The sequence below is a fragment of the Pinus tabuliformis genome, chromosome 9 (genome assembly GCF_031772625.1).
Source record: "Pinus tabuliformis cultivar Carrire ecotype Pingquan chromosome 9, CPIR1, whole genome shotgun sequence".
In the NCBI taxonomy this organism is placed as follows: domain Eukaryota; kingdom Viridiplantae; phylum Streptophyta; class Pinopsida; order Pinales; family Pinaceae; genus Pinus; species Pinus tabuliformis.
The window spans coordinates 1,846,433,957-1,846,451,057 of NC_142307.1; the positions used below are offsets into that span (position 1 = coordinate 1,846,433,957).

Sequence of the window (17,101 nt, forward strand, 5' to 3'; positions counted from 1 at the left end):
GAAGTATTCGACACCACTGAAAGCTTTAGTAGACATTGAGCCACAAATATCTGAATATACGAGTCCTAACATGCTATTTGCTCTGTTGTCACTTCTTGGGAATGTTGCTTTAGCATATTTCCCAAGTCCACATCCTCTGCACAAATCTTCGTGTTCTGTGCCAAGTTCTGGAACCCCTGTTACTGTTTCTTTGAGCATATTAAGTGCTCCATGGTGTAGATGTCCTATTCTCCTATGCCATAACTCATTTAGCTCCTTTGCACTGCGGCTACTATCACTGCCTATTAGTGCCATTGGAGAATCGAGCTGCAACTTGTACAATTTGCTGCTTCGAACTCCAATCTGTCTTACCTTTTTCTAGCTTGAGTGTTTGACATACACTTTCTTCCATATGAAGTGGATATCATACCCCTTATCCTGTAAGTGGGATACTAAAATCAGGTTCATACCCAACCCTGACACATGCAATACATTTGTAGTTCTGGTGCTAGCTCTTGACTTCCTCTGAAAATCTATGGTACCTCTCCCTATTGAGTACATTTCGTTATGTTTCCCATAGTAATCTAGAAGTCCATCTGCTCCTTGTAGCTAGACAAATATTCTCTAACCCCTGTCATATGAGTTGATGCTCCATTGTCTATGTACCAGACACCTTGTGAAGCTAATCCTGATAAGCAAGAAAATTCATCCTCCAGGTTTGCTGATCTTGATAAGCAAGAAAATTCTTCCTCTAACCTGGAAGACAAATCCGAAGCTTCTTGAATGTCAATTTTGTCCATGGTCATGTTGAAGAATTTACCATGTGCTACTCCTCTTTCCTCCCGACGCTGATTCTGCAATTTCAAACTGCTGCAAAACCCTCTGCGTCCAACCAAGGAGTTTGCTTAGCGAAAAATTGAGCTGCACCTACTCCCTCTGACTGTTGGAATCACTAATCCAGGCAACTCGACATTTTTGCTAACTAGCAACTGAAAATCGAAGTGTTGTCCTCAGCAATTTCGGCCTGTATATCATGGATTTGCACTACTTCAATAATTTCGGCCTGTTGTTCTTACTGAATAACGAAATTCTCTCTTCCGCTTCTAAGCTTCCTGGCTTATCATTTATGCTCTGATACCATGTGAAAATTTCTTCTATTGCAGCGACTGGAAATTATTCTTTTAACTGTAAATTTAATTATGCAGTGTATTTGCTACAACAAACAATGAATAAAATCACAAATGCAATTTTCACCATAAAAATACTGAAAATGAGAAATTCTAGGGCACAAGAACTTTAACACAATTATTTTTGGACAATTGTCCTCGGAAAAACACAATGCGGGAAAACTGGTGCAGTAGATGAGGGTTTTATTATTATTCTTCAACAGAAAATGTGAGTACAATAATTTAGATGCTCTACTTGCAATCTAATATGAGGAAAATATTGGCAAAATTATTGTGAGATTTTTCTCTCACTCCAGAGATTGGCTTCCTATCCTCACGCTGGAGCTTTTGCGTCACTTTCTATGTAGTGGTTGCATAGAGCCTTTGTGGACTTTGGCCTTCCTCTCATTGCCTCTTCTTGGGACTACAAAACTTCCTCCTAGAATGCTGCTACCCTCCTCAACCACTTGCTACTCACCCTCTGGCTCTATTTTTTCTATTGAATCACTGCCACCAAGAAAATCGCGCTGCCTGAGCAACTGAGTATCTGCATTAGTGTGTTCTCCATCCACCACATCGATCCCTTCTTATATCTTCTCGTTGAGACTCCAACGACCAAGATTAAATCTTAATCAATAGCTCAGAGCATTTCTGGATCGATTATTATTTTATTATTTAAATTAGTTTTTAAGAATTAAGGAGCTAATTAATCAAATAAGCTAATATTAAATCCATTTTATAAAAAACCTCCAATTAATTAATTATTCAACTAATATAAAAGCTGTTAAAAATAAAAATAGAAATAAATAAGAAGCAATTTATTATGATTATGATAAAATTAAAATATAAATTAGAAATTATCAGCCGATCTTTAATCAAAACTATTTCTTTAACTATTTATCTTATCACATAGCTCTTCTTATATCATCATTTAGATTGGTTCTGATGATGGATCCCTGTTGGGATTTGAAACATTGACAAATATGGTTTCTACTATGGATACTTCGAGATAAAGCTCAAAAGAAATGAACCATAGATGCCTAAAATTAACCATATTCCCTAAGTTTAGACTTAGGAAATATTTAAAAATTAGTTAATAATCTAATTGAGACACTTTTAGGCAGAATTTCCAGAAACGATTTATGGGTTTTAGAGATCTCATGTATTCTAGCCTCTCCACCAAATTTTGTGGCTAGAACACACCTAATGCTACAAAAACTAACAACAATCTTGGGGTTGAGCTGAGATGTTACACTAGTAGAGGCTAACCAAAGCATTGAACATCTTCTTCGTCGTTTTCTTCTCGGATAGGTGAGGAATCAAATGATTCTTCGTGACATCTAAGATTATCGGCTTAGCCTTCACTCCTTTTTGCTTATGTGCTACCAACCACTGCGGAACTATATATGGAGTAAATATCTTCTCAATGATATCCTAGATATCACTTTCTTCCAGTAGAAATGTTACCCTGGCTTTCCACGACAAGTAATTAGAGGTGCCATCTAATTTGTCCTCAAATTTGAGGGTCGTTGGTGCCATCCTTTGAGATTTATAGCACAAACTTCCAAATCTGAAATTTAAAAGAAAACGATAGTCTTGCAAATTTGAACCCTCAGACTCTTAGAATCAACCTTGCTCTAATACCATATAAATTTCCAAGTCTTAGGTGACTACTAACTAATATTATAGTAATGCTTTTCTTAATTAAATCTGATTTGAACTTATTTAACCACAAAAATAAATATTTATGAACATCCAATAATCACAAATTTAACTGGAAAATTGTTGAGTTATGGTATGTTCTATGCTTATAACAGTTTACTTATTTTTCTTATTATATTCCACAGATTAGCAATCACATATACATAAAGTAAAGTGCAGATAGAACATTAAACGATCGACAGAAAACAAGCCAAGACAAGAGACACAAGATGTGGCGGCTAGCCAGGGACAAACCCCACAATGTGTGGGGAAACCCTTTGATCAAATCTTCTTTTATCTTCAATAATTCAGCAAAGAGAAATAGTACAATAAATCTGATTCATATCAGCAGTAGCAAACCCTAGATCAGCAGCATCAGCATTGGCGGCTTCATTATCAAACTAGGGCAGACGATATCTCACAAACCGACCGTCGGATTGACTTCATTCCACCACCAAAAGTTGCGGCTTCCAGAGGAGGTTCAAATGAACCTACAACGCAGTTCCAAAGAGGAAATCTTCTAGACCACGCAGGTCACTCTTTACTTCTGCAGTTGCAGCGTTAGTTTCAGCAGTTTCTGGCTTCAAACTAGGGCAGTCGATATCTTGCAAACCGTTCATCGGATTGACTTCATTCCACCACCAAAAGTTGCGGCTTTCAGAGGAGGTTCAGATGAACCTACAACACAGTTCCAAAGAGGAGATCTTCTAGGCCACGCAAGTCAATCTTTACTTCTGCAGTTGCAGCTTCAAATTCAACAGCTTCCGGCTTCACATGTGTGAGAGAGAGACCCATTTCAGCGCAGTAGAGAAGAGACTCATTTCTGCGTAGTAGAGAGAGAGAGAGATGTGATGAGATGAGTGAGTCCAAATGAGGAAAAGTCCTCTTATATTTATACACAGCGTTGGTGGGTGAATAGATGCGACTGTTGGGCTTTTGAGCCTACATGAGTTGTAGGTCGTCTTGATAATAATTCCATAATCAAAATAAATTCATATCTCCATGAATACTTATCGGAATCGGATGATCTTTATATCAATCCTACACCTCTCGACGAGAGGAATCTAATAAAAATATTATCAGCCATGAATAAGATGACCTACATGAAGTTTTGCCCTGGTTGCCAATTTTAACACTCCCTCTCAACCATGGAGAACTTCATCTGCAATCTGTCTATCGGTCGTTACTATTCATCCATCAAATGCACTGCCCTGTACAGCCTGACCCTTGCCCTGCTCTGCTCTATTCTGCTTGTTTTGCTTTGTCTTGTTCTGCCCTGCACTGATCTGTACTGTTTTGTTCTGTTCTGCTCTGCTCTTGCATTGTTCTGTTCTACTCTGCTTTTGTCCGAATTATGAAGAAGAAGAAATGATCGAGGATGTATCATACTGACTCAAAGTCAGTCTCAGAGTATGTACCACTGGTCCCAGACCAGTCTCAACCAACCCAAAGTCAGCGTCATAGTGAGTACAACTCCAATGGTCCCAGACCAATATCATCCTCCACTGACTCAAAGTCAGTCTCAGAGTATGTACCACTGATCCCAGACCAATCTCAACCGACCCGAAGTCAGCGTCATAGTATGGTACAACTCCTACCACTGGTCCCAGACCAGTATCATTGATCCCAGATCAATGGAGGTCATCCTAGCGTAGGGAGTACGGTAGTTACAACGATGCGTCCATCGGTACTACTATGGTCCCTAACTTCATTTCCTTGCTCATTGATCAGATGAGAGGTACTTCCCATGAGTCCCAGACTGCATGGGTAGGATGCCTCGACAGGAGAACTAATCAATCCTGTCCTCACAGGAGAACACATAATCCTGCTACAATTGCCATGGAGAACACATCAATCCAGGCCTCACAGGAGAACACATCAATCCTGCTACAATCGCCGTGGAGAACACATCAATCCAGGCTGCCATGGAGAACACATCAATCCAGGCCTCACAGGAGAACTAATCATCATGCTACACAGGAGAGCGAATCATCCTGTTCCACAAGAGAGCGAATCATCTTGTCCCACAAGAGAGCGAATCATCTTGTTCCAGTGTGCACCACCAGGGGAGGGTGAGTCACCCTGTGGTCATATGTTGCTCCAGTAGGAACCGCAAGCCCTTAGAGCTCCCAGAGCTCAATGTATGCAACATGCAGGACCCTTGTACAAAGGTTTCTTGCCGACTCCAAGTCGTTTGGGAAAATCACAGATTAGATCTTTCCTCGGGGCTTTGACAAGGTGTATCAACCTGTACATCATCTTAATGTGATGGAGCTTCCTTGCTCATCAACTTACCATATCCTAGATGATGTCTATCTGCTGGAGCAATCGACGAATACGGGATTCCTCAATAATCGAATCCCACCTCTGGTTGTTACAAAGAATCACAGTGGTATCCAATGTAAATCCAAACAGCTCATTGAAGATCTTTCGCAACCAAACTGCCTCACACGAGGTCATGCTAGGAACAATATATCCTGCTTCGACGGTGCTCAAAGCTACCGACTTCTGCTTCCTGCTCATCCAGGATATCGAAGAAGATCCCAAGGTAAAACAGTACCCGGAAGTGCTCTTATGGTCCACCACACTGCCTGCCCAATCAACATCAGTATATCCAAGTAGTCTCACATCTCCGGCAGTGTATCTTAATCCATGAGAGATTGTGTTCTGCAGACATCTCAGAAGATTCTTGGCATCAATCCAGTGAGGCTCAACCAAATATGAGCTCACAATGCTAACTGCAAAACATATGTTCGGACGGAGGTTCACCAAGAACATCAATGCGAATGAGTTTTTGAAACTCAGAGGCATTTCCCAAGTCTGGTCCGACATCACTACCATATAACTTCTAAAAGTTAAGATCCTCGAGGTAGTCATAGGCTTGCAGTCCATCATACCGAATCTTTCCAATATATTTACCACATATTTTCCTTGAGATAGGAAAATTTCCCTTGGCTTTTGCCACACTTCAAGTCCTTGGTCCTTCATTTCAAATTCAAAAGCCATCTCCCTCTTACATTTGTGAATGAGAGGGTTTGCACCTGTTAGAAAGAGGTCATCCACATACAACACCAGTATGAGAGGCTTGTCATCTTCAACCTCAAAGTAAAGGTTAGGATCAGCTTCACTCCTAGTGAATCCCAGCTTCATCAGTAGCTATCGATCCTCTCATACCATGCTCGGGGTGCTTGCTTCAGCCCATAGAGAGCCTTCTTCAACCTGCATACGTGAGATTTTCAGTCATAAATCTCAAATCCTTCAGGTTGCTCCACATAGACCTCTTCTTTGATAGAACCATGCAAGAACGTAGTCTTAACATCCATCTGATGTAGGTTCCATCCTTGTGAAGCCACAAGGGCTATGATTAAGCGGATGGTCGTATATCTGGCAACAGGTGCAAATATCATAGTCTATACCTCTCTTCTGGGATAAACCACGAGCAACAAAATGAACCTTATACTCTTCCATACTTCCATTTGTTGTATGCTTTATCTTGTAAAGCCATTTTGAAGTAACAATTGTCTTGTCCAGGGTCTGGGAACTACTTCCCAGACATCATTCTCCATAATAGACTCATATTCTATGGTCATAGCATCCTTCCATAGTTAATGCTTGATGACATCTGAGAATGATGAAGGTTCATTTTGTATGATCGTGCTCATGATGGTCAGGTATCCCTGATACCTGGTAAGTTTTCTTACTTTGACAGAAGGTTCCTCGGGGTGCAGCGTGTCCTTCAGCATCATCAAGTATCCCCCTAAGCCATGAAGGCCTCTGCCTAGAAGAGGAAGACTCATGTGGATGAGGATCAATCGGATTCATGGGTTCTTCTACATCAGGCATTGATTCATCATCTTTTTCTTTCGGTTCCCTGGGGTCGGCTTCTTGAGAGCTCCTCAAAGTCAGAAGATTGTTCACCTTGCGGTGAACTTTTCTTCAGGAGTCTTGGAACCCAATGCTTGATGAGGGCATTGATTTTGTACATATACGACAGTGATTGTAGTTTCAACCCATAGAAACTTCGGAAGTCTTTGATTATGTAGCATGGCCCAGACAGCTTCCATCATCGTGCGGTTCTTCCTTCCCACCACACCATTCTGCTCAGGAGTATGTGGTGTAGTAGTCTCCCTCTTAATGCCAACCTCAGGTATGCCTGAGTAAACCAATTGTAATATATCGGAGGTCTTGCTTTGGCTTGAGGGGAATGGTCCCCTTTTGAGCTTTCCTTTGGCACATCCCAGACATACACCTTCTTTCTCTACTTGGAATTCGGGCATCCCTGTTACCATTTGTCTTACACCGAGTATAGCTTTATAATGAAGGGGGGCAAACCTCTAATGCCAAAGTTCGGACTGAAGAGATGTGTCATAAGACATGACACCTAGCAAACTTCCATTGACCTGATATAATGAATCAACACTAAACCCAAGAGTAAAGGCATCTTTAACATTATTTTTCCATATACGTACCTTGCCATCGCTGAAGGTTACCTTGTAGCCTTTGTCTTCCATTGCCGAGATGGACACTAGGTTCTTTTTGAGGTCAGGTGCATTTAATACACCCTAGAATTTCTAGCCTTCTTGAATGGTTGTCCTCTTCCTCGATCTCCAGCTCTCCTCTTGCCTTTGCTGTTGAATTTGTCATTCCTTTGATTTGCCATCAGAGGGATTTTGATCATCGTCCCGGTGTGAGTCCTTTCTTCTTTTTGCATGAGAAGAAAAGGCAGCAGGAGGACAGTTAGGCATGGGCATTTCCTGCTCTTCTACCCTTGTTTGTTCTTGAATGCATCTAGCCATTAATTCCTCGAAACTAGGAATTACATTATTGTTCAGAAGAGTAGTCCTGAACACATACCATTCAGATGGTAATCCTCCGAGAGTTGTGAGTGCCATTTCTCTGTCAGTAATGGTTTCCCCAACAGATAGGAGATCGTTCTTGATCTCGGTGATTCTTAAGAAGTATGCTTGCATACTTTCATCTTTACCCTTCTTGATTTCCCTCAACTTATTTCTAAGAAACAAAACTTGATTTGCATCATTAACTTTAAATAAACTCACCAGTCTGTCGTAGATTTCCTTGGAGGTGTCTAGATCAGAGATGTAGGCCACCAAGAGCTTGTCGATAGAGTCCCGGATGATCTTCTTTGTTTTGACTTCTCCATTTTTCCATTTGTTCCAGGCAGCAGCAGATGCATTTGATGAAGGCTCAACAATATTGCCTCTTACATGGTCCAACACTCCTTGATCTTCAAGGGTTAGATCGATAGACATCTTCCATCCGCGATAGTCAGCTTTCTCACGGAGCTTGTCTTCGGCAGGAAAGAGTGTTGAGGACCCCATAGTTCTTTTAGGATAGCCTTGCCAATATTCTCTTCGATGATTGCTCTTGCTCTTGCTCGGGCTTTGTCTTCACCTCAGCTCCGATACCATGTTGAGTTATGGTATGTTCTATGCTTATAACAGTTTACTTATTTTTCTTATTATATTCCACAGATTAGCAATCACATATACATAAAGCAAAGCGCAGATAGAACATTAAACGATCGACAGAAAACAAGCCAAGACAAGAGACACAAGATGTGGCGGCTAGCCAGGGACAAACCCCACAATGTGTGGGGAAACCCTTTGATCAAATCTTCTTTTATCTTCAATAATTCAGCAGAGAGAAATAGTACAATAAATCTGATTCATATCAGCAGTAGCAAACCCTAGATCAGCAACATCAGCATTGGCGGCTTCATTATCAAACTAGGGCAGACGATATCTCACAAACCGACCGTCGGATTGACTTCATTCCACCACCAAAAGTTGCGGCTTCCAGAGGAGGTTCAGATGAACCTACAACGCAGTTCCAAAGAGGAGATCTTCTAGACCACGCAGGTTACTCTTTACTTCTGCAGTTGCAGCTTCAGTTTCAGCAGTTTCTGGCTTCAAACTAGGGCAGTCGATATCTTGCAAACCGTTCATCGGATTGACTTCATTCCACCACCAAAAGTTGCGGCCTTCAGAGGAGGTTCAGATGAACCTACAACACAGTTCCAAAGAGGAGATCTTCTAGGCCACGCAAGTCAATCTTTACTTCTGCAGTTGCAGCTTCAAATTCAATAGCTTCCGGCTTCACATGTGTGAGAGAGAGACCCATTTCAGCGCAGTAGAGAAGAGACTCATTTCTGTGTAGTAGAGAGAGAGAGAGATGTGATGAGATGAGTGAGTCCAAATGAGGAAAAGTCCTCTTATATTTATACACAACGTTGGTGGGTGAATAGATGCGACTGTTGGGCTTCTGAGCCTAAATGAGTTGTAGGTCGGCTTGATAATAATTCCATAATCAAAATAAATTCATATCTCCATGAATACTTATTGGAATCAGATGATCTTTATATCAATCCTACACCTCTCGACGAGAGGAATCTAATAAAAATATTATCAGCCATGAATAAGATGACCCACATGAAGTTTTGCCCTGGTTGCCAATTTTAACAAAAATGAACAGTGAATGCCTAACCACTATATAGAGATAAATATCCTTTAAAATCGGTGTCTCATTTAAATATTCCAACCTTACAAGGAAATCTCCACAAGTTGTCAAATTAACAAATATACAATATACACAAAATATCAGATTGGCACTTAGTGAGCTAAATTTGTTTGCCAAATAACTTTGAGTTTGCTTGCCTTAACAATTGTACAAAAATGTTTGACCCTATTTGTACAATTTTATGGATTTGTCTGGACTCTGTATGGAATCCATACAACTATACTTTGGCCTACTTCTCAACGTCATCTCCTCTCTTGTGCTCTGAATCTGTTCAATTGATCTCTCTTTGACCTCCAAGTAATTTTGGTTTACAAAAAGTGTGTTGAACTTCTCCCATCGACGTCTCATTTAAATATTCCAAGCTTACAAGGAAATCTCCACAAGTCGTCAAATTAAGAACTATACAACATACACAAAATATCAAATTGGCACTTAGCGAACTAAATTTGTTTGCCAAATAACTTCGAGTTTGCTTGCCTTAACAATTGTATAAAATTGTTTGACCCTATCCGTACAATTTTATGGATTTGTCTGTATGGAATCCATACAACTATACTTTGGTCTGCTTCTCAACGTCGTCTCCTCTCTTGTGCTCTGAATTTGTTCAATTGATCTCTCTTTGACCTTAATTTTGGTTTACAAAAAGTGTTTTGAACTTCTGCCATCTTGTCCTATTTATGCTTAAAGAGAAATAACTAATCTATCCAATCTTAGCAACTAATTTCCTTAATCCTGGCAACCACTTTATCTCAACAATGAAGTGTATAGTGTAGAAATTCCTTGTAGATTCAAATTGTTAATTGTAGTTTACTAAAACAATAAACTTGAATCTATTATTCTTATCAATGGAAACAACAATTAAACGATTGCGAAATCACAAAGCATACAAGAAAGAATTCAATCAACACATTACACAATGATTTCCTAGGGAAAACCACAACTAAAAATCCCTGTTATCTATATATTGCATTAGTCAAAAAATATGAGAAGATTACAATGCTTTTTTCAAGTCCGAGCAACCTCTGCACTATCTCTATCTGTCTCACTGCTTCTTAGACAAGCCTTGGCCAATAATCAACCAATTTTTTGCTTGCCCAAGTCCCTATTTCGTTGCGTTGTTTCCTTGAGAATTAGCCCTTATTAATTAGGGAAATTCCTCAATTGGAATTGCGCAATCCTCATAGGCCTTTCTTTGATTACATGCACTACTTGTACAATTCAGATGATTATACAACTGATAGTACATTGTCCCTGAACTCCAATCTCAACTAGGTAACTCTCAGATCTGACATGCATGAGTTATTTATGAGTGAATCATCAGTTAACATGTTGAACACATGAAACAACAACCCATTGTCTAACCTCCTACTAGTTCCTCCATCAGTTGGAACTAGTTTAACTAATTTTAACTCAGTTAAACTGAATTAATTAATTACAACTCAAAATAAGCTCAACCAGGGCTCCTATAATGTACGAGACATTCTACATGACTCAAGTTAGACCCTCAACTCAAATTAACTAAGCCAACTAAATAAAATTAAATTAGTTAACTAATACAAGTTGTTATGTGATGTGGAATTACAATTTTATTCCTAATTTAATTCAAGAACAAAATTAAATGAGGATTTTTTTGTTGCATTTTCAACATATAGCTAAAATTAGATGAAACTTACTCTCTAGTATTTTAAAATACATTGAATATTTCATTTAGATTTATAAGATTAAGAGAACATAAGAAATTTGACTTTCACTTTTATTTATTTAAGTGAAATTACAAGATGGTATTGTTTTCCACTTTTACTAAGTGGTTACTAGAAGTTGGCTTCAGATCTCTACTGATTATAAGAAATTGCTTTGTATTATTTTGACTTGGATTGAGATTTTGTGATTTAGACTATTTAGAAACCCCAACTCAAACTTAAGGGTGGACTTATTGGTCTATAGATCTTTTATTTCATTCTCTTTACTCTATACATTTTTGGAGACAAATTACAAGATGGTATTATTTTCCACTTTTAGTAAGTGGTTACTAGAAGTTAAAGGGGACTTATTGGTCTATAAATCTTCTATTTCATTCTCTTTACTTTATACATTTTTGGAGACAAATTACAAGATGGTATTATTTTCCACTTTTAATAAGTGGTTACTAGATGTTAAGGGGGGGCTTATTGGTCTATAGATCTTTTATTTCATTCTCTTTACTTTATACATTTTTGGAGACAAATTACAAGATGGTATTATTTTCCACTTTTAATAAGTGGTTACTAGAAGTTAATGGGGGACTTATTGGTCTATAGATCTTTTATTTCATTCTCTTTACTTTATACATTTTTGAAGACAAATTACAAGACGGTATTATTTTCCACTTTTAATAAGTGGTTACTAGAAGTTGTGTCTCGACACACATTCACACCTAAATTGTGCAAGCTCTTGCTTCAGCTGTATTTTTCAAGATCCTAGAAGTTGTGTCTCGACACACATTCACACCTAAATTGTGCAAGAAGTTCCTTGACAGAATCCTGCTTGAGCTATATTTTTCAAGATCCTTCCTCCTCATTTATATAGGGGAAGGAGAGAGTCCTCTCATATATCAGTCACTCATGTAGAGATGTGATCTTGAGGAGTGTCCATTAGTCGTTGACCCCCCTCTCTCTCTTTTTGCTAGGGTTTCTTTATCCTTTTGGAGTATTTTGGTGCATCTTGAAAGCTTGGGTTTAATAGCCAAACCTAGCTCACACTTAAATAATTGAGAAGACTTGGAATATAAAGTAATCTATTGAGGATAAAATATATTATACTGAATAAATGTATGAATGAATGATATGGTTACAAATGAGGGCCTTGTATATATATATGCCTAGGCTGGATGCCTTTTCATTAATAGTCATGTGTTTTAAATATTATTGTTATTATTATTATTATTATTTATACATATTTTTGTTCATAACATTGCCTCCCCTTTAGAAGTGTTTTGTCCCCTTTGTCCCATCACGCATATTGATGAAAATGTGTGTTATCTTTTTCTTTGTCTTGTAATCTATTCACGTTTTTTTAAATTCTTTCTAAATTCTTGGAATTGTCATCTTCAAAGATACAAGAAAATATGAACTTCTAAATGCATAGCAAAATTGTTGAACTAAAAAATGATTTAGCCATCCCAATTCGATCTTTGTGGAACCTTGCACTTACTCGATATCAGAAATCTTTATGATAAAGATTTAATTTTTCTGACATCAATATTCTTCAAAATGTGATGGCCAAACCTGGATCAGAGATGAATAATCCAAAAGTCTTGGTGTATAAAGTAATCCATTCAGGATAATTTATATTATATTGAATAAATGTTTGAATGAATTATATGGTTAAATGAATTATTATCATAAAGATTTAATTTTGCTGACATCAATATTCTTCAAAATGTGATGGCCAAACCTGGATCAGAGATGAATAATCCAAAAGTCTTGGTATATAACGTTAATCCATTCAGGATAATTTATATTATATTGAATAAATGTTTGAATGAATTATATGGTTAAATGAATTATTATCATAAAGATTTAATTTTGCTGACATCAATATTCTTCAAAATGTGATGGCGAAACCTGGATCAGAGATGAATAATCCAAAAGTCTTGGTATATAACGTTAATCCATTCAGGATAATTTATATTATAATGAATAAATGTTTGAATGAATGATATGTATTATGGTTAAATGAATTGTTATCATAAAGATTTAATTTTGCTGACATCAATATTCTTCAAAATGTGATGGCCAAACCTGGATCAGAGATGAATAATCCAAAAGTCTTGGAATATAAAGTAATCCATTCAGGATAATTTATATTATATTGAATAAATGTTTGAATGAATGATATGGTTACAAACGAGGGACCTATATATATACCTAGGTGGGACACCCTTTCATTAACAATTTAACAGTAATGCTTTTTAATTATTATTATTATTTTATACATATTTTTGTTCATAACAGTAGGGTTAGGGTTTATTCCTAGTATGTTTGAGATTTAGTGTTTTGTGATAAAACTGTAAGGTATATTTTGTAAAGAAGAAAAGTCGAGAATGTCTTGCCTTGGAGGATTTGTTGGAATGATTCTTGTCTGTTGGAGATTTTTAGTTGAGCTAAGATTTTCATTATTTCCTCGCTAGGATTAACATTAATTATTATTATTATTTTATACATATTTTTGTTCATAACACTAGGGTTAGGGTTTATTTCTTGTATGTTTGAGATTAGTGTTTTGTGATAAAACTGTAAGGTATATTTTGTAAAGAAGAAAAGTTGAGAATGTCTTGCCTTGGAGGATTTGGTTGGAATGATTCTTGTCTGTTGGAGATTTTTAGTTGAGCTAAGATTTTCATTATTTCCTAGCTAGGTTCCAGGATTATGGAGAGCTAGTAGTGGTTTGTACTAGACCTGAGAGAAGGCTATGGCGTGTACATGAACTTCATTATAAACATATTAATGAAGTTTTTAGCTGTCCAAAACTAGTGCAATTTTCAGTTTTAGTTTTTAGCTATATATGTTCTTCATTTATTTTAACTTGCATTTTATATGTCTTGATGATTGGACAAATTTATTGAGTGATCTGACATCATATTGAGGAATTTAAGGGTTGTTTTGCTATATCTGTTGTTATAACTACTCTGAAACTTAATTTTCAAATCTGGTCATCTGTTATAAGTTGCCTTGGAGGGTTGGAAACTGTTTAGAAACTTACCTAAACAGTTTGGTATCTTTTCTCCTTGGATTGTCTAGAAAATCTGGGAAACCTAACAAGATCTGGTTTAAAGGTTGCATTTTCTGTTTTGTAATAAATCTCCAATTCAGAAAATTTCTACACAAAGTTGGGGAGCTTGAAAGGGTAGTACATTTTGGTTTAAAGGTTGCATTTTCTGTTTTCTAATAAATCTCCAATTCAGAAATTTTCTACACAAAGTTGGGAAGCTTGAAAGGGTAGTACTTTATGTTAATGGACAAAAAAATTGCAGAGGAAAGAGAAAATTTGAGCAACAGCGTGTCCAGGAAAATGATCTGTCAATGGTTGTATTAAATCTCCAATTCAGAAAATTTCTACACACAGTTGGGAAGTTTGAAAGGGTAGTCCTTCATGTCAGTGGAAGAGAAAGGTTTTGAGCAACAGTGTGTCGAGGAAAATGATCTGGTAATGGTTGGGCTTCGGATAGAAGGAGAGTTTGCAGAAAAAGAAGAGAAAAGATTGTTAAGAGAGAGAAGAAGAAGTCACTGAATGTTTTGGATTTGTGGAACACAACAGGTTTCTGGAAGGAATGAGAAAGAGGAGAAAAGAGAGATCACAGGAGGGAAAATCACAACACAATGTTTAGTTCGTTGGCGAGATTGAGGTTTAAAAGAGGCAGCTGGGATGATTGTAGCAGAGCTTGGCTGAAGAAGGCCATCGTTTGAGTTTTCTTCACCATATATACGACACTAGCCAGCCCATGCCTACTGGCTATAACTGTTCGAGGGCTTCTATCTAGACCTTTAATTATGTTATTTTATAATTGTTCAGTTCCATTTCACTATCGATCCTGCAAGAATTTAAGACCATGATCTTAGCTGAGCTACAAGTTATTGTTGTGTCGGCGTGCCTATCTCTATGAGAGACAGAAGGAAAGGAATTTGTTTAGGAGTCTTTCGATTCCCCATTTAATTTACTGTTCTCTCAACATTCTGATATTATCCTACTTTGTTGTTTAGAGCCTGTCAATCGTTTCATTGTCAGGTTTCCCTAATTCCACTTAAGATCCAGCCATGGCCTTTGCATCCTTATTCTCGTTGTTTTTCCGATACAGACAAAGGGTTTGATGATGGGATCCGATGTTACAGACAAAGGGTTTGATGATGGGATATTTCATTTTATTCATGATTATTTATAAAGTCAGGGTTCATTTTGTGGTGCTGCAAATGCTCAATAGTGAAGATAGAGTTTGCCTTCTTATTTCTTTTAGTTTGATACTCTTTTTTGTCAATGGAGGTAAGTACATGTTATGATTGTGTTTATATTCTTTATTGCAGATTGGTTGGAGATGCCAGGATCCTTGATTCTTCTGTTGGTTGTAACACCACATCTAATTGTTGAATTAAGGGGTTGGTGGGTTGGTGTTATTATTAGTCTCATAATTGGTGCTTATCTTCTCCAACAGCACATCCGAAACAATGGAGGCTTCAGAAATGCGTTTGCGGAGAGAAGAGGCGTCAGTAATACGCTTGGCATAATCCTACTATTCGTCTCTCCTTTATGGGAACTGATAAAATTAATCATGTGAAGGTGCTCCCAACAGCTTACAATGATTTTTGCATCTTCAGAAAAATAAAAAATTCACAGCTGTCTTGTTCAGTTAGTCTATTAGCATACTCTTTCTTGCTGATTACTAATGAATAGATGGATGGACCGAGGATTTTGATGAGCCAGCGCTTATAATGTTTTTGACTCCATGATTGTTAACATTTTTAAACGTGAAACTGAGAGTCTATACTATTTCCATTCTATTCGTATTCTATGGCTTGCATTGAGCCAGTGCTAATGATATTTGAACTCGTGATTGTGAACATTCTTCTACTTGAAAGTTGGGCCACTGACATTCTAATCCATATATTGTAGTTTTTTTTTTTTTTCAGAGGAAAAAGCGCCATAGATTATATTAAGTCAATATAAAAACCATGATTAGATACAAAAGGATGACTTGAACAGCCCCATATCAAGACATCATTGAGAAAAAGCACATAAGAGGGATGACAGATAGCACAGCTTAACATGGAGACTGTGGAAAAAAGAGCAGACCAATATTCAAAACTTCTAGAAATTGGTTCCAGATCGAGAGAGGCAGAACTCATCGATACATATGCCTATCATCATAATCATTGAGAAAAAAACAAAGACCACTGATAGCCAAGCCCAAACTTTAGGCCTGTTTTCTTGGAACAGAGTCAAAAATTGAGCTGATGCGGTGCAAAATGGACTTATAGGGAACCTTGGAATCTCTGAAGATTTTATAGTTCCGCCACTTCCAAGCACACCAGATCATGATAATAAGAAGAGGGCGCCTAGACTCGCATTGAGAACACCACCATTGAAAGGTTGCATGAACAGAAACAAAGACAATATGAGGAAACCCAAATAAAATGGCAAGATCATACCAGATTTCCAGAGAGGAATTGCATTGAAAAAACATGTGTAGATTAGTCTCCTCTGCTGATTCGCACATCGAGCATCTGCTAGGACCATGCCAACTTCTCTTCCTCAGGTTGTCCCAAGACAGATTCCTATTATTGAACACCAGCCATGCAAAAAAGATCATTCTAGGAGGGCAGCCTGATTTCCATAGAGCCATCGGAAAATTTGAGACAGAGTTCAAAGCCTTTGAGCATATGATATCAGAGTAGATGTCTTTAACTCGGGCTGGCGCAATAGCATTTGACATGGACCAAGTTAGGTGGTCATTTAGCCCCCCACGAAGAATCCCGCTTGCTTGCAGAGAAGCTTTGACCGCATTCCATGTAGAAGAGAAATCGGCAGGCAGACCAATGTCAACAGCTTCTTTCCATATAGGGGTAAGGCCAGACCAATCAGAGATGAGTTTATCCCATGTGAAAACACCGAATCTGTGCAGGACGAACAAGATATCTTCTGGGAAATAGGGGCTACGACTACATGCAATAGGATCAAGTCCAATTATG

The 17,101-nt window shown here is 37.8% G+C and overlaps 1 protein-coding gene across 1 annotated transcript in view; it reads left to right on the top strand.

The window, feature by feature from the left end:
- Positions 1–15,922, top strand: part of LOC149156211 (cold-regulated 413 plasma membrane protein 2-like) — a 77,366-nt gene extending 61,444 nt beyond the window's left edge. Inside the window, exon 4 of the mRNA XM_089437995.1 lies at positions 15,440–15,922. Coding sequence (XP_089294121.1) covers positions 15,440–15,690 — 251 coding nt within the window. The 3' untranslated portion in view covers positions 15,691–15,922. The remainder of the gene's footprint in view (positions 1–15,439) is intronic.
- Positions 15,923–17,101: the final 1,179 nt, after the last annotated feature.